The 22,004-nt window shown below is 52.2% G+C and overlaps 11 protein-coding genes across 11 annotated transcripts; 6 read left to right on the forward strand and 5 right to left on the reverse strand.

The window, feature by feature from the left end:
• Positions 1-744: 744 nt before the first annotated feature.
• Positions 745-1,654, forward strand: N7510_003299 (uncharacterized protein; the record flags this gene model as incomplete). Its single annotated transcript, XM_056975226.1, has 6 exons — positions 745-792; positions 859-876; positions 1,163-1,269; positions 1,324-1,408; positions 1,470-1,555; positions 1,618-1,654. 6 exons carry the CDS (start codon positions 745-747, stop codon positions 1,652-1,654), a joined length of 381 nt encoding a protein of 126 aa, XP_056835182.1.
• Positions 1,655-2,165: 511 nt separating this feature from the next.
• Positions 2,166-3,542, forward strand: N7510_003300 (cAMP-dependent protein kinase; the record flags this gene model as incomplete). The annotated part of the gene is made up of 3 exons (XM_056975227.1): positions 2,166-2,421; positions 2,484-2,579; positions 2,638-3,542. 3 exons carry the CDS (start codon positions 2,166-2,168, stop codon positions 3,540-3,542), a joined length of 1,257 nt encoding a protein of 418 aa, XP_056835183.1.
• Positions 3,543-4,888: 1,346 nt separating this feature from the next.
• N7510_003301 (glycosyltransferase family 32 protein) lies at positions 4,889-6,032 on the reverse strand (the record flags this gene model as incomplete). The annotated part of the gene is made up of 2 exons (XM_056975228.1): positions 4,889-4,917; positions 4,973-6,032. 2 exons carry the CDS (start codon positions 6,030-6,032, stop codon positions 4,889-4,891), a joined length of 1,089 nt encoding a protein of 362 aa, XP_056835184.1.
• A 333-nt stretch (positions 6,033-6,365) lies between these two features.
• Positions 6,366-6,701, forward strand: N7510_003302 (uncharacterized protein; the record flags this gene model as incomplete). The annotated part of the gene is made up of 2 exons (XM_056975229.1): positions 6,366-6,496; positions 6,635-6,701. The coding sequence occupies 2 exons, from the start codon at positions 6,366-6,368 to the stop codon at positions 6,699-6,701; spliced, it is 198 nt and encodes a 65-aa protein (XP_056835185.1).
• A 1,578-nt stretch (positions 6,702-8,279) lies between these two features.
• Positions 8,280-9,633, forward strand: N7510_003303 (glycoside hydrolase family 43 protein; the record flags this gene model as incomplete). The annotated part of the gene is made up of 2 exons (XM_056975230.1): positions 8,280-8,825; positions 8,878-9,633. The coding sequence occupies 2 exons, from the start codon at positions 8,280-8,282 to the stop codon at positions 9,631-9,633; spliced, it is 1,302 nt and encodes a 433-aa protein (XP_056835186.1).
• Positions 9,634-10,095: 462 nt separating this feature from the next.
• Positions 10,096-11,322, forward strand: N7510_003304 (uncharacterized protein; the record flags this gene model as incomplete). Its single annotated transcript, XM_056975231.1, has 1 exon — positions 10,096-11,322. One exon carries the CDS (start codon positions 10,096-10,098, stop codon positions 11,320-11,322), a length of 1,227 nt encoding a protein of 408 aa, XP_056835187.1.
• Positions 11,323-11,361: 39 nt separating this feature from the next.
• N7510_003305 (glycosyl hydrolase family 79 C-terminal domain-containing protein) lies at positions 11,362-13,133 on the reverse strand (the record flags this gene model as incomplete). Its single annotated transcript, XM_056975232.1, has 4 exons — positions 11,362-12,172; positions 12,241-12,756; positions 12,811-12,910; positions 12,959-13,133. The coding sequence occupies 4 exons, from the start codon at positions 13,131-13,133 to the stop codon at positions 11,362-11,364; spliced, it is 1,602 nt and encodes a 533-aa protein (XP_056835188.1).
• A 782-nt stretch (positions 13,134-13,915) lies between these two features.
• Positions 13,916-15,935, forward strand: N7510_003306 (uncharacterized protein; the record flags this gene model as incomplete). Its single annotated transcript, XM_056975233.1, has 5 exons — positions 13,916-13,994; positions 14,053-14,545; positions 14,605-14,881; positions 14,941-15,061; positions 15,145-15,935. 5 exons carry the CDS (start codon positions 13,916-13,918, stop codon positions 15,933-15,935), a joined length of 1,761 nt encoding a protein of 586 aa, XP_056835189.1.
• A 590-nt stretch (positions 15,936-16,525) lies between these two features.
• N7510_003307 (LCCL domain-containing protein) lies at positions 16,526-18,547 on the reverse strand (the record flags this gene model as incomplete). Its single annotated transcript, XM_056975234.1, has 2 exons — positions 16,526-18,029; positions 18,084-18,547. 2 exons carry the CDS (start codon positions 18,545-18,547, stop codon positions 16,526-16,528), a joined length of 1,968 nt encoding a protein of 655 aa, XP_056835190.1.
• A 462-nt stretch (positions 18,548-19,009) lies between these two features.
• On the reverse strand, positions 19,010-19,774 carry N7510_003308 (MARVEL domain-containing protein; the record flags this gene model as incomplete). The annotated part of the gene is made up of 5 exons (XM_056975235.1): positions 19,010-19,055; positions 19,122-19,174; positions 19,228-19,415; positions 19,491-19,650; positions 19,712-19,774. 5 exons carry the CDS (start codon positions 19,772-19,774, stop codon positions 19,010-19,012), a joined length of 510 nt encoding a protein of 169 aa, XP_056835191.1.
• A 930-nt stretch (positions 19,775-20,704) lies between these two features.
• Positions 20,705-21,685, reverse strand: N7510_003309 (uncharacterized protein; the record flags this gene model as incomplete). The annotated part of the gene is made up of 1 exon (XM_056975236.1): positions 20,705-21,685. One exon carries the CDS (start codon positions 21,683-21,685, stop codon positions 20,705-20,707), a length of 981 nt encoding a protein of 326 aa, XP_056835192.1.
• Between the last annotated feature and the right edge of the window lie 319 nt (positions 21,686-22,004).

Raw genomic sequence — 22,004 nt, forward strand, 5'->3', positions numbered from 1 at the left:
CGCCGAAAGGGGGTATTCGCGTTGGTCGTAGAGAGCGTTCAGGGCGTCGCAAGAGTCCGGATGAAGATCGTCAACGAAGAAAGAGTTGGAAAAAGCCACAATCACACGGCAGACAATGAAAGGGCCAAGGAAGAAGCAGGATCCGAAATGTCTTTGTGCAAAATAATCACCATGCCATCGGTCGTCTTCAGTTGTTGGGGGGAAGGTGGAAAAGGCGAGATCAAAATCAAGCGGGAACGATGAGCGCCAGGAGCCGAGAGCGCAGCAAAACCAGGGCTCCTCGCAAGATCATACCCTCAGCATGCTCCTGTAGGCAACCGCAGTAGATAGAGAGACCCGGGGGGTGTCGTCCGGTTGGGTTGGAGAGGTTGAGGGAGATAGGTGTTGGTTGTTGTGTGTTGTGTGGGGGGGGTAAAGGAGGGGAGTTAGTTTCAATGTTGAAGCCCAGGAGAAAGAAGAGAGAACGGGCGACGGGCGAGTGACCGGCGTAGGGCGGTATCGTATGGAGGCTGTATGTAAGGCAGGCTGACCCCCGTTAACTATGAGAGAAAGTGGTAATACCCGGACCATACCGCTCTTCGAGAAAACGGAGTGTTGGCAACCGAATCATTAGTGACGGCCATCCCGAAACTGACACCCAACACCTTCACCACTATTACTGACTTCACCTCTTCCCTTCTCTTCCCTCTCTCCCCCCATCCACTCCCTCTTCTTTTCTATTTTGTTTTTGAGAGCACCGACAACATGGCCGACAGCGATCTCGCGCCGAAGTTCGCCCCGTTCTTCTCCTTTGTGAGTGGCCTGCCTCTGCTTCTCTAAACTTGGACTGGACCGTGAAGCTAACAGACTCTCTTTCAGGCTGGTATTGCATCTGCAGTAAGCTGATCGACACCCCACCTCGATAAATCGTCCTGCTAACTGCCATCTCCGAAGATGATCTTCGGATGTACGTGGTTGACCTCTCGACAACGATAAACACGGAGCATACCCCGATCAGAAAGCTTACAATCCTTACAGGCCTGGGAGCAGCATATGGCACAGCCAAGTCAGGCATCGGAATTGCAGGTGTGGGAACGTTCCGGCCGGACTTGATCATGAAGGCAAGTTGTTTGCTCCGGTACGGTGGGGGAAGGTTCGCTAACCAGAGACAACGCTGCCGCAGTCGCTCATCCCCGTGGTTATGTCTGGTATCATCGCCGTCTACGGTCTCGTCATCTCCGTTCTCATCGCCGGAGCGGTGAACCCAGACTCGAACATGAGCTTGTACACGTACGTTGCGTTGGACCGTGGCTGGGACGGAACAGGCTGACGAGCGCTGGATAGTGGATTTATGCATCTTGGGGCGGGACTGTCCGTCGGCCTCGCAGGCGTGGCCGCTGGATATACGATTGGGACCGTCGGTGATGCGGTACGACTGTTTCCCCCGCTGTCGACGACGAGTGTCTCTCTAACCGCTATGTATTCACTAGGGCGTGCGGGCATACATGCAACAATCACGGGTGTACGTGGGAATGATTCTGATTCTGATTTTCGGCGAAGTTCTGGGGCTTTACGGGTATTCCTTCTCTCTTTTTTTGGGGGTTAGCTTCTGCGCAGTCCGCTAACGCGAACCACCAGGTTGATTGTCGGCTTGATCCTGAACTCGAAGTCCTGAGCGCGCGCGCTCTATAATTGCTTCTGCGGCCACGACCCTAGTGGCGCAGTATCATTCGCCCGATTCACCGGCGGCGATGATAGTGCTGGGGGCGGCCCAAGCAGCGCAATGGCCCTCGATTGCATCAGGGCCTATCAACCTGGCGCTGACTGGAGGGAGAACAAGCAGACCATGTATAATAAATAGCGTTCACTCTAACTCTCTCGGACCAAGTCGGTTGCTCCCAACTCTAACATAGAATGTCTCCGTATTGATCCGTTCGGCCGCTGTTGGTCCAGATCAGCGTACTTCAGCCCCGCCCCCATGCGATAACGTCAGAGCCCGTGTCGCCTGTGATATAATAAAACACGTTGCGCATTATTATTATTATACTCTCTGCCTTGTTCCCACTTTGGAGTCCCGAACCTATTGTCGGGGATAGCTGCGATTGGGGTTGCGGCTTACTCGCTGTTATTTTCTATCTGGTTCTCCTGACCCGCCGGCCGGGCGATAATGATCGTTGCCCATTCCAATGGCGACCGGAACTGTCCAACACCCTCCCGCCACACACACTACTGAGGTGCCGGGCACCACAGTCACCCCCCGCATCGACATGCGGGCAGACGGCCTCCATGAGCGAGGCAAGCAGCTGGTCGAGTCCATCCGCTCCTCACCGCGATCGGCGAATCCGTTCCTCATCACCGAGCGCGCCGAAGAGAAGCAGATCACCCTCTCGTCTCGAGACCTGCAACTCAGCGATTTTGGCCTCTTGAAGACCCTCGGCACTGGTGCGTCTGGTCTTGACCTCTACTAACGCTTGCAGCAGGCTAACTCTGGGACTCTTTTCCAGGGACTTTTGCGCGCGTGTGGCTCGCGAAACCGAAAGAGCAAAAGGGCTTGAACAAGAATAAAGTATACGCTCTGAAGATACTGCGCAAGGCCGATGGTGAGTGATTTTCCTGGAATAAAGACTCAAATAAGGCAGCATGCTAATGCAGGATCAGTGATCAAACTGAAGCAGGTAGAACATGTGCGCAACGAACGAAAAACCCTCGCCGCAGTGGTCGGACATCCTTTCATCACAACCCTGAACGCTTCCTTCTCTGATGACCAGAGTCTCTACATGCTGGTATGTTGCCCGCGCCTCAGTGCTGCCAGGCCAGACGGCAAGCTAACCGTCGGCAAGCTCGATTACTGCCCTGGAGGCGAGATCTTCAGCTATCTCCGACGCGCACGGCGCTTCGACCTAGAGACCTCGAGTTTCTATGCCGCCGAGATCACGATGACGATCGAATACCTACACGAAACCCACGGCATTGCCTATCGTGATCTCAAGCCAGAGAATATTCTATTGGATGCCGACGGCCATCTCCGACTTGTCGATTTCGGGTTCGCCAAGCAAGTCGGAAACCGCGAGACATACACCCTGTGCGGCACACCGGAGTACCTCGCTCCCGAAGTCATTCACAACAGCGGCCACGGGCTTGCAGTGGATTGGTGGGCACTGGGTATTCTGATCTACGAGTTCCTGGTCGGCCAGCCTCCATTCTGGGACCAAAACCCCATGCGCATCTACGAGCAGATCGTGGAAGGGCGTCTGCGCTTCCCGCCCAATATGCCCCCCTCGGCGCAGAATATTGTCTCACTCCTCTGCAAGACTAACCCGTCCGAACGCCTGGGCCATATCTCCGGCGGCGCTTCAAGAGTCCGCGCGCATCCGTTTTTCCAAGACATTGTTTGGGATGATCTGTTTTACCGCCGTGTCAAGGGCCCTATACTCCCCAGAGTGACGCACCCGGCGGATACTAGCAACTTCGAGGAATATCCCGATCCTCCAGATGGTCGGGGTCAGAATCTCTATACTGACGATCTAAGAAAGAAGTATGAGGCACTGTTCAGTGATTTCTGAGTTTGGTATTTGGAGGAAAATCTCGCTTGCTGCCATCGCGCCTTCCTTCTACATATCTCTCTATCCCCACAGAGAATCTCCCGAATGAGCAAAGACTTTGAAGTTCTCTAGGCCTCCAGATGTGGCTTAAGCTTTTTCCAATGGGTACACCTATCCCCTCTTCATCCTCACCCATGCCCGAACATCCGCCAATCGGATTCATACACTTCAACACACCCTTCTCTCTACGATTATGGCGGGACACCGAGGTACCCTACCCTACCTGTCTGACTTGTGGCGTTCACTTCTTGCTTCTTGGAACTACATACTCCCGTTTAATTCTTGGCGTTGCCTTTCTCGCAGCTCTTTCTCTCAAGGCATTGTATTGTGCTTGGTAAAGATGTGTGTTCTTTTTGCTCTGCTTGCTGTTTATCATGATACATATGGACCATCGGGGCTGTTTTCCGGATTTCGAAAACTGGTTTTGGTTCCAGCCCGATTACGATGTGATGATGTCCTCTGTTCTCTGTTCTCGATTGACCACACCACCGATCTCGTCTCGTACATACTTACTTGTTTGATCGTGATCTGAACATACCATTTTCGTTCATCTTTGTTTGTTTATTCTTTGTTTCTTTCACCGTTTCTTTCGTTGGCATCGTTGGCGGTATGCCTTGCTATTCCTTCGATGTGTATCTTAACTACTATCTGTACTTGCTTGCTGATCGAGCTGATTTTTATATATTGTGAACATAGTCTGGATCATTTTATTTAACCCGTACGGAAGACTGTATCAACACTTTCTTCGGCTTTGCAGTTGGAAGTTGATGTTATGTTCGTGTACGCGCTCGCTCTCAATGATCAATCAATACTTGATAGTTCGGTACGTGGTTTGAATTCATGATGACCGTGACGTGAGATTTTCCACTCCCCTCAGCATCTTTCTATCTATGTATTATCCTTTACGTTCCTCTCGATTTCTGTCAAGCGTTTCCGAATCTAAGTATCCCATAAGGTATGGCACAAGAAATCAAAAGGTGAATATATGTCCATATCGAAGAAGGACCGATCTGGGCTGTATGTGCATATTGGTGTGCACCTCAGTTCGTCTGGGGTGGGCCGGACGTTCAAGGAAAGAGCCCGCGGACGGGATGGTTTGGCCGCATAGCGCGACCAGCCTCGCCGAAAAAGGCAGCGTACTCTTTCAAGCGGGGATGTCACTTCCATTGCCGAACTGACAACAGGTCATATCTTGATGGTGGCCGAACAGGTATCGAAGCGGCTACTTTTGTTGTGAAGAGGACAGACTGTCTTCACTATGCCGGAAATAATGGTAGTGGTAGGTTGGAGACCGGGGGTGGTATGATTTAAAGCGAAGGGTCAGTTTTCCATATCCCTGAAAGAATAATTGTTAGTATCATAGGTGAAAACAACACAACAAGAAATCTTACCTCCGAAATCATGCTTCACAAAGGCCATAGGGTGATCAATATCCTCGGCACCCATCTGGCCGACGCCAGGGCTAAAGCTGGTAATTGGCAAAACGAGGGTATCGCCGACTTTGCGGTAGTCGACCTGCTGCGTGAAATCCTCGTACGTGATATTCTTATCGCCGGGCTGAATATTAAAATACTCCGGGTTATTGAAGTAGCGGAAGACGGCATCAGTCCAGGCGCCCGGGCCCGTGAACTCGACCACAGTCCGGTCCATCTTGCCTTTTTTCAAAATGCCAGCTCTCTTCATACGCAGCGCCTGCTCGGTGATCTGCGCGACAATATCGCGCAAAATCGGATGCCCCGGTTTGGACATGATGGTCCACTGGCAGAACTGCAGGCGGCGCGAGTACCAATCGGCCCAGTCCGGGCGGTCCGGATCGGCCTCGATGCCGACGACAAGGCCTACCGTGGACTTGTCGAGATTCTCGGGCAGCCAGTGGATGACGGGTTGGATTGCGTGGGTGTCGATGTCGCTGTAGATGCCACCGCGGGCCAGCAGTACCAGATACCGGAAGAAGTCTGCTTTCAGGACGGGAAGTGGCATGGAGTCATACGCCTCAAACACATCCGGAACCATTCCATACAGGTATTTGATCAGATCCCGCTGCGTGTCATCGGGGATGACCTCGTGCACGAACCCGGGATTCATCTCCGTCCAGCTAGCCTCTGGGACGCGCAGCTCTTCTGCAAACCAGTATGATGATGGTTGGTATTTCCATGTCTGCCAGATATACGCCGGGAAACTAGGTTCGAGGTCGTACGGGAACTGGTAGCGCAGGCGCTCACGTAGCGGCGCTATCGCCGAAGCGCCCAGATGCTGCTGCTGCTGCCGTTCCTTGGATTTCAAGTCTTGTCCCTCTTGATGCGCTTCCGCATTCTCTTTCTCTTCGAAGATTTTCTGGACGGGCCGATATCCCGGGGCGTTGGGGAGGTCGGAGGATCGGGACGCGCGGAGGATGATGATGACGGCGATGAGGCAGATGGCGGCGAGCAATGACTTGCGGAAGGTAGGCATGGTTGCGACGAGATCGGTTCGAAAAGCGCGTGCGCTTGAGTATTCTAAAATCCGCTGCCCGTACTTCCTCCGCTGGTGTCTTCCGGTCTTCTGCCAGGCGAAGACTAGGAACACGGCGGATTGATCACGGATGAGTCTTTGGTAGCTGTGTGGTCCAATCTCAGGTCAGGAGTATCATGAGCGGGACATGTTTGCAATTGCAAGGACTTGAATGGGTGGATGAGGTGTAACTGAGATGCGACCTCGGATGCCGGTCGGAGATCCGCAAACAGAAAAGGAGACCCAACAGGGCGTAACAGTAGTGGCAACGGGACAACGGAGACTACCACCGGAATGGCTACCCAGGTCGGAACAATAGATCAGAGCAGAGGCAAGAAAGAGGCCAAGGCCGTCCAGCGTGCTCAAGGCGGTCGAGTGGAACAGGAAGGATTGCGTACGTTGATCTGGGGATTGCGCTGGCTGGTGTAGGGGCTCACGTGGCTGCCGCTGTATCTCGGTCGCCGGATTGGACACCGCCAAGTATAAGTACGTCAAGTATGTGTGAGTGGTGAGTACCGGATCGTTATTCTCTCTGGTGATTTTTCATTTCTTTTTTTCTCCAGTTGTCCCATCACACTGGAGATTGTGTTCCTGTATCACCCTATCATTCGCCTGATCACAGAGCTCTAGCGCGCTTACCCTGTTCCATGTAACGTGTCCGACGCAGGACCTAGCGTCTCGCTTCCACGATTACGCTCAAATAATAATAATAATCATTATCATAATGATAGTTTTCTCAGACATTCACTTCATGTTATTAAAAGGGGTTCTAAATCCCGCTGAAGTCCTTGAAGCTCCAGTGCTCCATACCCGCCTTGCCTTCTCAGCTTCAAATGTCTAGCTAAACGATCGGCACGGATTTTCTCCCGTTTTTCGATATCCCGAGGCGGAGCTACTATCTTTGAATCTTTACCCGGTAGGGAATAGGTTCCGTCGAAACCTGCTTCGAGATAGACAGGCTTGCTTTCTGCTCGGTGTCGCCCTCACGAACTTGAGCTGCCAGCAACCACGAAGCCCGCAGCGTGAGATTTGTGCCATTTCCACTACAAGGCAATCGGTCGGACGGATTGTCGAGGTGTTTAGAAGGGCCCAGAGAGCCCTCGCAACACCCAATACCTTGTTTGCAATCCGAAAGGTGCCAACCGTCCCACGGATAGATGATGTCGGAAATTCGAAACCCAGTTTGTGTAAGGCCCTCGAATCGTTCTGGATTGCATAACCAACAAGAATCACGTCACGACCTTGTGGTATGCAAGACGCGAGGTGTTTGAGCAACGCGGCCGGACTAACGGCAACCGACTCCCCGAAACCAAAATTCCTCGCAGCTTTCGCGGTGTATACACCCGACCCCGTTGCTCAATTGTACGTCGGTATGAGTTGATGGGGTTGTGCGAGGTAAGAAGGTCTGGACTGTGGTTCAGGATATGATCAGCACGACGAACACAGGGGAGGACAGAGACGAAGGAGATCAGCTGTATTGACTAGTTGATCTCCTACGAAGGGCCAGGCCGCCCTCGCAAAGGGAGAACTGCGTAGCTGACATCCCAGGCGTCCGCATCATCCGGATAGGGATGTAACTTCAAGCGAAAAGTGACAGGCAGACAACATTTTTGGGATTCAGAATACATAGCTGCAGGGCGATCATTGCTTGACGTGGGACCAACAGGCAACCGTTCGCCATGATTGGTTCCACCCGGGCCCTGGGAAAAGCTTGTTTACAGGAGACTTGCCCCCTTCCCGGTTGATGATTGTCCTATTTTGCCGGGCACGATTTGCGATGGCAATCGGAAACAAAAAAAGGCGTGATCGCAGTTGATCTCTCTAGCCAAGCGTGGGGAAATCCCCTAGTTCGCCCAGATCGCAGGAATAATGGTATAATCGGAGCCCGTGCTGATGTGATCCAGACTCCGAGTTTCAGGGTCTCACTGTGTATCCCCTGCTGCCTAACATCCTTGGAAAACCCTGCCCCTCCCGCCATTCAGTATAAATACATATCTAAGCACGCAACGTGGAGTTGCCCATCTGGATTGCACCATTTCAATGCATTACAACTCATCCATACACCCGCCCCAGCCATGACACTTCTTCCCACCTTGCAATTCATCTTCCTCCACCCTACTGAAGCACACTGTCGGCCATTCTAGGGCTTAGAGCTCTCGGATACTCAGTAAACCTCCGCAAAAAGTCTCCTGGGGCACCAACAAAGCGATGGCGGACAGTCCGAAAAAAGACCCCGCCCATTCGGAGGTTACGTCGGTGAGCGAGGTGTTTGACAGCGAGAGGAGCTCTCAGGGCACATTCGATGTAAAATCACTAGCCCAGCCAGAACAAGTGAAGAGAAAATGTCTCCTCTGGCCACCGCGGAATCGCCGGGATCGGATTATTCTGAGCGCTCTTGGGGTTCTGGCCGCCGTGCTTCTCGCGCTAGTCATCGCTCTGCCCATTGTCCTCACCCGAAACCCACACGCCTACCAGTACAACGGCCGGCCCCAGGATCCCACGTATCATATCATCGAGAATCGCCCCGTGTTTGGGGTTTTTGATTTTCCGGATCCAGGTCTCGTCCACCACAATGGAACCTGGTATGCGTACGGAACGAACCCCAGGAGAAGCGACCCTGCTTCCGTTCATGTCCCCGTGGCCACGTCGACCAATTTTATCAACTGGACTCTTCACCATGGCTACGATGCAATGCCGGGCGCGGGCGGATGGGAGCGCGAAATCAATCACTGGGCACCAGACGTGATCCAACGAGTATGTAAACTTTACCGCAAATATCTCGACTCGATTCTAACGACATTTGCAGGATGATGGAAAGTTTCTTCTCTACTACGCTGGGGAGGCAAAACACTATCACAACCACCACTGTGTCGGAGTTGCAGTGTCGCAAGACGATGACCCGATGGGTCCATACATCCCCGAAAAGGAGCCGTTGGCCTGCCCGCACAAATACGGCGGCGCCATCGATCCTTCACCATTCAGAGATGTTGATGGCAAATTGTATGTCACATACAAGGCCGATGGAAACAGCGTGGGCCACGGAGGTTACTGTGGCAATAGCAAGTTGCCTCTTGTCTCCGTCCCAATTATGCTCCAAGAGATGGAGAGCAATGGTATCACCAAGATCGGGGAACCGGAAATCATTCTCGACATCATCCCCAGCGATGGCCCGCTTGTTGAGGCGCCCAATATCATCCGCAGAGAAGACGGCACCTACATTCTCTTCTACTCCTCTCACTGCTACACCTCGCTCTGGTACGATGTGAAATATGCTCATGCGAGATCGATCAGGGGACCTTACACACGAGCTGCTCAGCCACTTTTTGAAACGGGCGATTTTGATCTCCAATCGCCGGGCGGTGCAACCGTTTCTCTCGATGGAACAAAGATGGTCTTCCATGCGGACTGCGATCCGAAGAACCGGATTCCGGGGCCTCGCGATTCAGAACATAGCTGGCGGTGCATGTATGCCGCGGCCATCAATATTCAAGCCAACAATACCATTGCTCTGTCCTCCTTTGACCTCATGGGTTCTGCAAATTCTACGAACCCTCCCACATAGCGAGACAAAGGTGCGATCAAGGCTGCGGCGGTCAGCCTTGATCGCTTCGAAGAGAGCTTTCTTTCATCTATCTGCATTGCACCTGGCGTTCAAATATTTCTTTGGTGTGTTAGTCTTGAGCGTTGTTCATTTCTATGTGATTATCCTGGGATAGAATTGTCATGCATATTAGATTTTGTGAATCTATTTTACGTTCTTTGTTAGGTCGTTTGTTCCCACAAGTAAAAGAGACATTGGTCTAATAGTTCAATGTAGATACCACAAATGGATCGCCATATGTAATACATATCCTTTACCGACCCTTGAACCGACTCATGTACATCAGCAACGTGACCTAATGAGGTGCTTTGGCCCCTTTTTGCCACACTGATGTGTCTATCTCCCCACACCCTTGCTCACCTTCAACTGTACCCCACACAAGCTTCAGCTCCACACATCTTATTCTTGAACAACCAGCCAAAAATGCTTGACCCCCCGTGCCAAGGCAGCCCCAACTTGAAGTTTGAACTCGCTGCGCCCCCGCGTTGGAAATTCGCGGCCGGTGACAGGCTCATCGGCCACCTAATCCGCGACACGCCGGTCGTCACGCCCAAGGCCACCCTAAAGCTGTGGTTGACAGGGAATATAAGAACCACAATCTTACCACGATCTGCAAAGACCACTCAGCGTCGCTATGTCGACGACTGGGACTTTCTGGAGCAGACGGGAAGTGTCATTTTCAGCGGCCCTCTGCATCTTCCTGACGGAGGTGAAAATGCTCTGAGCTGGCCGTTTTCAATACAGATTCCCTCGCAGACCGTTGCGAGGCAGGACTATATGAGCAAAGAGAGCTTCCTACCGCTATTCCAGGGCCATCCTTTACCAGGATCCTTTGAATCACATGGGAAGGATCGCTCTTCAGAGGGCCGCATTGAGTATGCTCTGCATGCGAGATTGCACTATACTGTTGGCACATCCCACAAGGTTTTCAATGCAACTTTGCCCATACGGATACGACATCCAATCCAAGAGGCTGGCCCATCTGAATTCATGGAGTTCTCTTCACCAGAAACGTTTATGCAAAGCCAACGACTGCTCCCGGGGATGGAGGACGCCGACTTGTCACTGAGACAAAAGACTCAGAAACTTCTTGGCTCGAGTAAGGTGCCCATGTTCCAATATAGAATTGTCGTGTCGTTGCCTACCGTGATCCAACTTGACAATCCGGACCCTGTCCCGATTATATTGAACGTTGTTCCTTCGCTCTCAAACACGACCGCCTCCATCAGGGACATTCCACGGACGGCTCGAATCAACTGGATCAGGCTGCATATCAAGCACCATACTACGCTCCTTGCGCTGCATGATTTCAATCCTTCCAAGGCAGAGTCAGCTAAACAGTCATGGTCTGCCGACCTGGACCTGGAAGATGCATTTGAGCAGCTCAAGATTCCGATGGTGATATCGACAGGAGAGGACAACAAGCCGATTGATATCGGCACCATGCTACGTCTTTCTCTCCGTTCTAATGGTGGTCTATTTAGCGACGAAAAGATGCTTACATGGACTCCCAAAACGATTTCCCCGGATTTCACAACGTACACCATCAAGCATACCCATGAACTCAGGTTCAATACAAATGTAACTATTGCAGGAGAGACCCAGATTGTGAAGACCAAAGCCACGGTAAGAATAATTGGAGCGGATTAAGGCAATTTGCGCTGTATAACAATGATGAAGAATACGATTTTACATGCCATCTTCCAAGTTCAAAAGAGCAGCACTGGAGTAAGGCACATCAACCAGAACCGTTCCATCGGTGCCAACCCTGAGCCTCTCGTCGCTCGTGACATTGTGCATTCGAACCGGCTTCCCATCCTTCAACTCGTAATTATACGAGTAACCATCCCAGGTTACCCCCGTAACGGCATTGCTCCCATTAGCCATGAGGCGTTGCACCGACACGGATCCAGACGCAATCCGAGCGGGCAATTTAAACGAATACTTACCCGACGGACGATCACCAGCACCGCCCGAAGCAGAGCCAGAAGTGTAATTATATTCTGCCATATTGACCACAGCAAGCCGCGCCAGGTTGCCTCCGACATATGCCGCATAAGCAGACTCGGTATCCTGACCCAGCGGGATATTGAGAATTTGCACATCGTCCCCGCCCCGAGTCATGGCCGCCACCATCGCATTCCCGTAGTAAGGGGCCTTTGTCCCGATTGTGGTCTTATTGGTTCCGATGGGCTGCCATGATGCGTACCGATAGTCCGTTCCTTGGTGCATATATATTCGGCGGATGCCCTGAGATGCACAGTACAGGTTCCAGTCCACGCCCCAGAGAGCGGCCCCGAAAGAGTTAGATAGACCTTCCCGGCCTTCGTTGTAGAGCGAGTTGGTTTCTCCTAGAATATAGGGAATGCCGGTGGTGAGATTCTGGGCTTCGAGAGTGTCCATCAGATTGATATGCTCTGCGGCATTCTCGACTACCGCTGTATGGTTCATCAATGTCTTCTGAAGCGTAACGCCCGGCTCATCGGCTCCTCCCATGTAACTATACAATGCCAATGATTAGTCCTTCAAAGGCTTGTCATATTAAGAAGTGGAAGAGGAAATACTCACTTGTGCTCCGAATTGAAAGCAATATTCTTAGCATCATTCAACCCATCTTGCCAGGTAGTAAGCGCCTTCAGAGCGCCATCAATTCCTCCAAATGAAGGCGCCATATATTTCGTCTGGGCCAGCTTGGGACAGTGAATTTCCATTTGCTTTTTAAGGGCAGCGGTTCGATTTAGCCATTGATTGACGTAATCCTTCTCGTCCCACCAGGGAGGCCTGACGGGTCCTTGTATGGCATTCTTAAAGTCGTCGGGCTCGTTTCCTAGCTCCCAGACGAGCAGGTTCCCGTGACTGAGGGCTTCGCAGGCTAGCGGGACACTGTCCATTTCCAGCTGTATATCATGGGAACTATTCTTGCCTAGGTTGAACCCATGTGAGAATTTGGTGTTCGGCCATGTTGTGTAGGACTCAAAGTATGAGGGTCCTATGTAAATTATGTATGGATAATCCGTAGATTTGGAAGGGATGTATGTCCCATTGACAGCGACATCCAAAGATGAATTGTAGAGCGCGTAGTCCCTGTCGTCCCGAGATTAAAGGTGTATTCGGACAAGATAAAAAGAGCAATCATACTGTGTATTGCCGCCAACTCTGATATGCGGCTTGGCTCCCTGGAGATTGGCCAAATTGTCGAGGAGCTGATTTGAAAAGTGATTTGGCTGTGATTTATTTCCTAAAGCAGATTAATGTCAAGTAAAGATAGATCTTGGACAAAACATACCTGCGAAGTCTGGAAAGAAGACGAATTCAATAGAGAAGCAGACGAATGATGAAAGCACCGCAGGTCCTGCCGCCTTGGGAGCAGTCGCTGAAAGGACATGTGTATCGCCACCTGTAGCGACAGCAGCGGCGGCACCACCACCAAGAACCAGTAGAGCCGAATTGTACAGGTTCATGGCTTCCTGACTTGATTATTGAATGTGTTTCGAGATCGACAGTAAGTTGCGATGCGGATCACAATAAGAGATGAAATCAGTTGACTTGCTTTATTTTCTCCTCTCAGCAAGAGTATTTAGGTCGGCTAATTGATTTAGTCCGAATCCTTGTTGGACATGTGACGCAAACGAAGAGAAGAATAAATATGCTCGACAAATAAACAGTCACAACATGCTAGGGAAAAGGGGCCAAAGTCTTTCTAACTCTTTGATCCTCAAGTATAGAGAGTTTTCCTCGGTTCGCTTAGAGCCATGTTGCATTGTTAAGTTACAATCCCCGATTCCTGATCGGCAGTTTTGGTGCAGGAGAGGGGAACTTAGATACACCCGACAACAACGAACCAACACATAAAGTAAAGCGGACATACTTTCAAATAATCTAGACCCAAGTTAGAGCAAGTAATTTTCCGATTCAATCATCGTCATGTTGCATTATTGCAGAGTTGTGAACCTGTACAATTGTGTGCTCGATCTTCTCGTCCCCACATCTAATGCCCCCTTCATTGTGATTGACGGATCATTGCGGGGAAGATATGGACCTCTTCCAAGATTCTAGCGGGTATTTTTGATGCCAAGATCAAAACATACGCTCCATCTGTAGACTTGGCAATGGGCGATGATAGAATTCTAGCTGGAGAAGTATGAAAGAAGATGATATATTTCGGCGCGAGGACTCCTGTTGTACCGCATGGGCTCAAGACTGGAGCTCCTTGACGGTCTTCAATTTGAACCTGCTATTTATCATGCTTCGCCGCAATTTTGTATGGCCATTTCTAGCTCTGGCTAGCACTGTCTGGACACATCCGTCCTTGACAGAAGTCCGTAAGAATTGCAATTGCCAACATATATATTCTGACTGTTGAACTGATAAATATCGCAGAGACTACAACCCCGGAAATTAGCATTACTCAAGTAAATTCATCCACGAGATGGGTTGAAGGCAGGCCTGATGTACAGCTCTTTGACATCGTGCTCAACAACACGGGCACCGAGAGCTGGTTGACAACTAGTGACAACCTGCATGTCTGGGTTGAGTCCGAAAACCTTCAAACAGTTCAACCCGCAAAGGTGAAACGGATCCGCCCCGGCGATTCTGTAATTGTTCAAGTCAGCGTCCAAAATAACAAGGGCGTGCCGCAAGGGTCGACAGGACCTGCGACAGCAGTAGCTCATTGGGGCAAGAATGCTTCAACCTCCCTCTCTATCACGGCTAGGTACGGTATGCCCACGTACAATGCCACTGCGGCATCGGTGGATCAGCACGAATCACCAGATTGGTTCCGAGATGCGAAATATGGCATCTTCATCCACTGGGGTTTGTATTCCGTGCCTGCATGGGGCGGTGTTGGTAAGAACGAGAACTACGCAGAGTGGTAAGCACCCATGCATTATGACCTCTGCTGGATGTTTGCTCAGGCTTCGTTGAATATAGGTATTGGTCGAGTCAGATGAGCCCGGATGATCCCACCAGGACTTACCAATACCATCTCAAAAATTACGGCCCAAAGTTCCTATACGACGACTTCATGGCAAACTTTACCGCGGAGAAGTTTAAACCTAAGGACTGGGTTGACTTGATCGCTGATGCTGGGGCCAAGTATCTGGTCCCAGTCACCAAACACCATGATGGATATGCTTTGTTCGATATGCCCGAGACCGTTTCGAAGCGGAACTCGGTGAAGCAATCTCCTCATCGGGATTTCCTCAGGGTACGTACGCCTAAATGGCTCGACGCATAGGGAGAAAACAAGTTCTAAAATAGAAACAGGAGATCTTCGATGCAGCGAAAACATATCAACCGACCTTGCGGAGAGGAACATATTTCAGCATGCCTGAATGGTTCAACCCGGCTTTTTCAAATTACACCTGGCTAGATGCGTTTGGAGTCGGTAAGAACAGCATTGATATTATTTCCTAGAGTCGCGACTCACATATCCCAGGGCCCCCAAAAACCCATACACCAACGAAACAGTCCCTTATACGGGCTTCGTCCCAGTCGAGGATTTCATCCCAGATATTCAATTCCCGCAAATGCAAATCCTTGCCTACGAATACGAAACCGATATCATGTGGTGCGACATTACCATGCCTACCAGCAGACTATCCCCCAAATTTGCCTCTGAATGGATCAATCGCGAGTACGCCAACAACCGCCAGGTTACAGTCAACAGCCGATGTGGAGTCATAGTAGGGGATTTCGATACTTCAGCCGAGTATGCAAGCACCATTCCGCTTTCCACGCGTCACTTCGAAGCCACTCGAGGACTGGATCCGCACTCCTTTGGGTATAACGCGGCTACGCCAGACTCGGCATATCTGAATGCCAGCGGGATTGTCACTACATTAATCGATACCGTTTCTAAGAATGGCAACCTGCTTCTGGATATTGGACCTAAAGGTGACGGTTCAATTCCGGATATTATGCAAACCAATCTTCGCGAGGCTGGAGTTTGGATCAAAGCCCACGAAGAAAGTATTTTCGGGACCAAGTATTGGCCGAATGGCTTTGGACAAGGCGATTTCCGATACACGACCACGAACGATGCATTTTATATTCATATTTTCAGTCAACCGGGCAGTGGCACCGTTGTTCCGGATCTGGTTCCGTATCTGGATGGTGACAGGGTTACTGTTGTGGGTGGCTCAATGCACAGCACTGTTATTGATGCAAAGACCAATGATGATGGTCACCTCGTTCTTGATGTTCCGAGTGAGGTGGCCATGGCTGATAAGTATACGTGGACGTTTAAGATTGAATATTGATATTGAATGAATGTTGGATTAGCTGTCTTCACCAAGTCACATTTCTTGCAGCATAGTAATAATAGTATAATGTGTCACTGCAATTTCAGCAAGCCATCTTCTTCTTCTCTGATCAAACCAGGCCCTTATTCTGGAGGACAAAAGCTGAGTCGGATCTCTTCGGCAAAGCAGCCATCAAAATCAATCAGAATCCACAACGTGGCATCGCCGTCGAGATTGGTAATATTCGTCAAGAAATCATATACAAAGCGCACACAATAATGGTACAGAGACTCTCCTATGTGAGATCTGTTTCTGGTTGCGAGGCGAAAGAAGAAGAGAAACTAGACGAAGGGCTTGTCATGCCAGGGGTAGTGCCCACGTAACTAAGAAGTTGGTAGATACCTGCGAGGACCGCAATAATTGGGAACACGAATTTATAGACAGCCATGCATTGTTCTAATGCTGCAGAGTGATGATCTGACAAACCAACATATCTATATTGACAAACCCGATCTATACAAGTCACCGAGGGTATAAGAACCACCATGCAAAAAGGAAAGACAAAGATAGCCTTGGAAGGCAGGCGCAACCGTTAATGGAGACACCTCTTAACGGAGACGTGTCTCGTTAGCAGCGGGTAGCGTCTCGTTCAACATTGACAACGATGGCACCCAAGTCCCATCCACTTCCCAAACAGCCGCATCCGAGAAATCCTCATACCAAACCCCGCCCAGCGCATTAACATGGATAAACCCGAAGCGGAAGAATTCAGGCTCGTCCTCGTGTTGGCGGGTCCATTCGAATTCAGGAACGGAATAGTCTCCCTTCGGACGAAGGGCGTGGAGACGCTCAACGTCGTTGATTAGCACACTGATGCCATTGACGTGCGGGTTCAGCGGCGGGAAATTGAAGATTAGGGTGTTATTATCGTCATATGATTGAATGGGCGAGTTGATAATGGGCGGCGTGGTGCCCAGCCGGGCGCCGTCGAGGAGGGCGCCGGGTGTTTGGAGGATAGAGTCGAAGCCCCAGCGAGCGATGCCATTGATGAAGAGGCCGATTAGGATGCCTTGGTACAAGAGGCTTGGTCGTGTTTGTAAGGTTGTGCCTGGGAGGAGAAGTAGTGATAGGATGTAGTGGTGGATGCGCAGGTTCATGTGCGGGACAGCGACGAAGAGGAGCACGATCGCGACGAGAAGGACATAGAAACGGAACATTTTCGGGAGGCGTCCCTCGCGTCGGAAGGCGAGCGCTTGGCCGATGGCAATGGCGACGAGTGAGCAGACGATGATAATCAGCGCGGTGATGGCGCCGGGTTGCTGTTGGAGGTCATGGGGCGTCAGGCGCGAGATCGGGATGCGGTCGAAGGTGTCCGTGTTCAGCGCGCCGACCCAGCATCCACCCAGCCACAGCACGGTTTTATCCCAGTGCGCGTCGAGGTCGCGCAGCGTGTGCCGCATGAAGAAGTAGTACAGCGCGAAGCCGACGAATGCACCCGGCAGAAACCGGCCCAGGGCCGCGGAGACCAGCTCGTAATAGTTTGGAGACGAGGGTGGGTCGGACGACATGGCGACTTGGAACCAGACGATAAAGAAAATCGATGTGAAGAACGCGGGCGCCGATATCACGGTCAGGGAGAGAGTTGTGGTCAGGGCTACCGAGAAGGCGAACAGTGACCACCTGATATCCGAGCACTCGGCCATCTTGGCCTCACTTGAGCCGGACGACGTGGTTTCTTGAGTGAGCACGAAAGACATGGGGAAACTGGACGGAAACCCAATACTTTCGATGCCGTTGTGCTTCACGGACCGGAAATTGCTATGCGCGCCTGTGCGGCGCAGAATGGCACATCCCCCAGACGCATCATCGACCAGTCCGGCGTGCAGCGCCGATACACAAATCGATGAGTCGCCGCGGTAGTTGCCACTGCTCCGTGAGGTTTCGCCAGAGCCACCGATCACCAGGGGCCGGTAATTGAGTTCCTGGTCGCCGACATTGTAAGGCTCGAGCAGGATGGCCTGGGAGCAGCCAGCGGGACAGCGGAAGGCAAAGGCCTCCTCATCGAAGGGCTGGCAGAGGTCACCATTCAGGCCGCAGTTGGTAGCATTGGTCCTGATGAGAATTAGTCAAGGCTTAAGAGAATCCAGTCGGGAATTGGTTACGTACCACAGGCGATCGTGACACGACAGCTTGACGGGCTGCCCGTACCCCGGAATCTCCTGCTCGGCCACGGAGGCTTTCAAGGCGGAGAAAAACACGACAATCCAGAAGACCAATCCGCCGAGAAGCAATGCGATTTTGGCATTTTTGCGCGGGAGCCACAGGTCAATGATCCGCGCCGGCGCGGCCTGCCATTGTGGTAGCCAGGGCTGGATGTGGTGAACGTGGGGTGGCGTGGGACCGCGCAGCCAGGCACAAAGTCCCGAGCGCGATTTCCGCTTTGGCTTGTCATTGTCGTCGAGGACGGGTTCTGAGGTGCCATCTAGGCCAGCGGTCTGCAGCAACGGCCCGTGCTCGAGATCATCGTCGGACTCGCGCGCCTCGTCGTCGCGATACCGGAGGTCCTGCAACGGATACTCTTGCCTCGGTTTCTCGACAGAGAACCTGGCGGAGTCTTCGCCGGCGACCATTATTCCTACACGGGATAAGGATAAGAACAAGCTATCCACAAACGAGCGATCGGGAAGGGAAGAAAGGCAATCGTTTCAAAACGACCATCATCAACCAAAGGAGCCATTTTTGCCCTTAGTCATCGCGCCACAGCCGCGCATTGTTTGGGGGCGACACGTTTTTTCTCCACCCGCGAGAGATCCACGGAACATTGGAAGTATGCAATGCATTAATAACTAACTGATGTCATTCAACAAGCGACTAGCAAAGAACACCCGCAACCCCAAATTAGGTACCTAGTCCTCCAAGGGTATCAGCATAAGTCGTGATTCGTTTGCCTCCAACCACGCTAGATCGGCAGCAGAAATGCGACACTCCACCAAGTCATGAAAACGATCGATCTTTCCCCACGGCAAGCCAGGGACGAGCGCGGGCCGACTGCAGCGGTTTGATGAACATGTTCTCCCGCGCGCCCTCGTCCTTTACACGGCAGCGGCAGGAGAGCGGCCCCAGCGACGGCGGCGGGTGCTAATGGATAGACAAGTTAGCACTAGCAAGACACAGGTAGAGACAGGGTATGGATAGATCACTTACGTTCCGCCAGCGACGCCAGCGTCCTTGCGAACACGGAAGGTAAACCAGATCCCCTATAGCCATCATGAGCGCGCTGTCTACAGTTGCAACCAGGAAAGAAACATACCACCAGCGCCGAGACCAGCCAGAGAATAGCAGACACAAAGCTCATCGCCTCAGCGGCCTTCCAGCGCCCGCAGACCGAGTCGTGCAGAAAGCCACTCCAGTGCCAGATGCTGCCGCAGGGCAGCTGCTGGATCGCGTTGACGAGGATCCCAAAAGCGGCGAACCAGGCGAACGAGATGAGGAGGTCCACTGGTGATGGGTTATGTCAGAAACAGATAACAGCGAAGCTACGAGGGGAGGACGGGCGGCGTTGGTTGCGCTTACATGGCCACGAGAAGAAGCCCGACGAGAAGGGAATCAGCCATATCAGGGCCAGGAGTATGGATAGGCCGGCGATGACTTCGGTGTAGATCCACCTTGCCTGCGGCCAGGGGTGGATGTTGGAGAAAGACGCGAGGTAATGGCCGATAATACCCGCGACGACCTAGAGTAAGAGCAGTGTGTGTGAGAGAAAGTATGGCAGGGTAAGAGTGGCGTCCACATACCGCCGCAAAGGCAATCTCCCCAACGCGGAGGATAATAGACACGAGGCGCGAGACCACAGGCATGGCGACGGCAATGAGTGGTGATGTGCTGCGTAGAAGCTATTTGGGAGGAGGCCGGGAAGAGCAGAGGAAAGACTAAGAAGTTATGTGGAGAGGTAGCAAACCAAATCTTGCGGCGTGGGATCCAGCACCGGTATATAAAGAGCGCCCGAGGGGCCCGTCACACAAGCCCAGTCAGTCCAGCAAGCGTGCACGCAAGGGCCGAACAGGCCGGATTGTCTGGCCCAGAAAGCAAGTTCCATGTCATGTCGTCAGATCCCTCCCCGGATGCAGGCTAGTCGGGAAACCAACTGATCGACGCCGGCTTGACTGACCGCCACTGATGCGTGGCTGGATGATGGTTCGGAGCAGGGAGTAAGGAGAGAGGGGGAGTACCCTGGATGGTTGGTTATTATTATGATTATTGTTGTTATTATTGTTGTTGTGCTTGCGAGCGGTATTGTTGTGGTCTGCTGAGGACGTGGCCCTGCCCTGTCCACTGCCTCTGTTATTGTTCCTCTCGAGGTACTATTCACGATCCCCTAGACTATTGACGACACTACGCGGGCTTTAATCTATGCCGCCCCACTGATCGGCGTCTAGTGGTGACATGTGCAGTGGCCGCCACTGGCTGACTGGCACTTTAATTAATTTCTGCCAGCTCATGATTATTGTTATTATACTTTCTCTCTCTCTTCTCTCTCTCTCTCGCGCCCAGGCAAGGAACGCCCTTGCGCTGATTCAGCAGATCATCTGACCTGCCTCAGCCCTATGACGTGGGATCGTCCGGTGTGCTGGTATTAGGCACCTAAGTCAAGATCCTGTGGACCGCGTGTGCGTGGACTATGAATAGCATATTCGAGATCCACTGTATGTATGTACGTAGGTACAGGGTGGAGGTATTATTGTCGACCGCAAGGATAGGGACGGCACACGAGAGCTGAAACAGCCTAACTAAGCGCTTTTCTTGTCTCCCAGGAACCACGCCATGACGTCGCGCCACACTCCCTTAGCACCCGTCTCGATCACGTCCCCATGGCACGGAATTAGCCGGTCAAACTCCCAGCTCTCGATCCGTCTCACGGACTCGGTGAACGCCCCTCGGCTCCGCGGTGAGAGAATCCACCATGCGAACCGCCGCTGGCCCATCGCGGGCGGCGCCGTCGACAGCATCGGGAGTACCAGCCGCGTCAAAAAATTCGGCTTGGCCCCTTCTTCGCTCTGGGAGTATTGTTCCTTGGCGGGGAGGTTAAAGAGCATATCGGCTTCGATAACGGTCTTGGAGGGTTTATGCAGAAACACGAGCTCGCGCGACCCGTGTCCGTAGACGTACTCGTTCTCAAACTCGGCATCGAACTCCTCCGAGATCGACTTCGACGATCCGCAGTCTTGCTGCTTGAACACGTGCTGGAACGCGGTGGTGGTGTCCTTGAGCTCGGGATTCGACTGCCGTTTCTCCCATAAGCCCTCCGGCGCCAAGATCTCCGCTTGCGGGAACGCCTTCTTCCACGCTGTGATGTGAAGATGGTGCTGGAGATCTGGCGCAGCAATGTACTTGACATTCCCGCCCAGTGAGTCCACCTTGTCGCGCACTTCGGGGGTGAGGCTGACGGGCGAGAACACGGCGAGGGAGCCTGTGGAGAGCTTGACTGAGACACATGCAAGGACGAGGTTAGCTTGGCAGATCGCAGCATGGCAAGGGGAAAAAGCAAATGCAGAATGGTGAGCCACGCTGGAGTTTGACATCGAGGTGGTTTCACGCGTCCTTCTCCTGTAAGGGTCGGTGCAATGCACTATGTACTCACCCAGCGTCCCTCGGCCGCCGAAGCGCAGGATTCCAAAGCGCGCAAATGGGAGACTCATAGTGACGATGTCCGGCGTTACGTGTCGAATCACCATTGCCGCGGATGGGTTCGAGGGAAAGAGCTGCGGCATTTTTGGTGGTGTGGCGCTCGTGCGCTCTTTTTCTTCGCTGTAAAGCTCCCTGGCGTTCGTTGTCTCGGACTCGCGCCGCAGATGGTCGTCTTTGTGCAGCGTGCTGACTACCCCAACTCAGCAAGACACGAATTAAAATAAAGCAAAGACCAGTTGAGGCGTGAGACACTCGTTTTGGGGGCTGGCAGGATGTTGGGAGGTGGAACGAGCTGGGGAAGCTCGGGGGCGGCGAGTGATGTAACCATCGAGCTTATCGATTGGCCTCGGCCCAGGCTAGTCCAGTACGGGGCAAAAATATATACTGTAGACATGACCAGGA

The sequence above is a fragment of the Penicillium lagena genome (assembly GCF_028827675.1).
Source record: "Penicillium lagena strain IBT 129212 chromosome Unknown utg000002l_segment0_segment0, whole genome shotgun sequence".
Classification (NCBI taxonomy): Eukaryota; Fungi; Ascomycota; class Eurotiomycetes; order Eurotiales; family Aspergillaceae; genus Penicillium; species Penicillium lagena.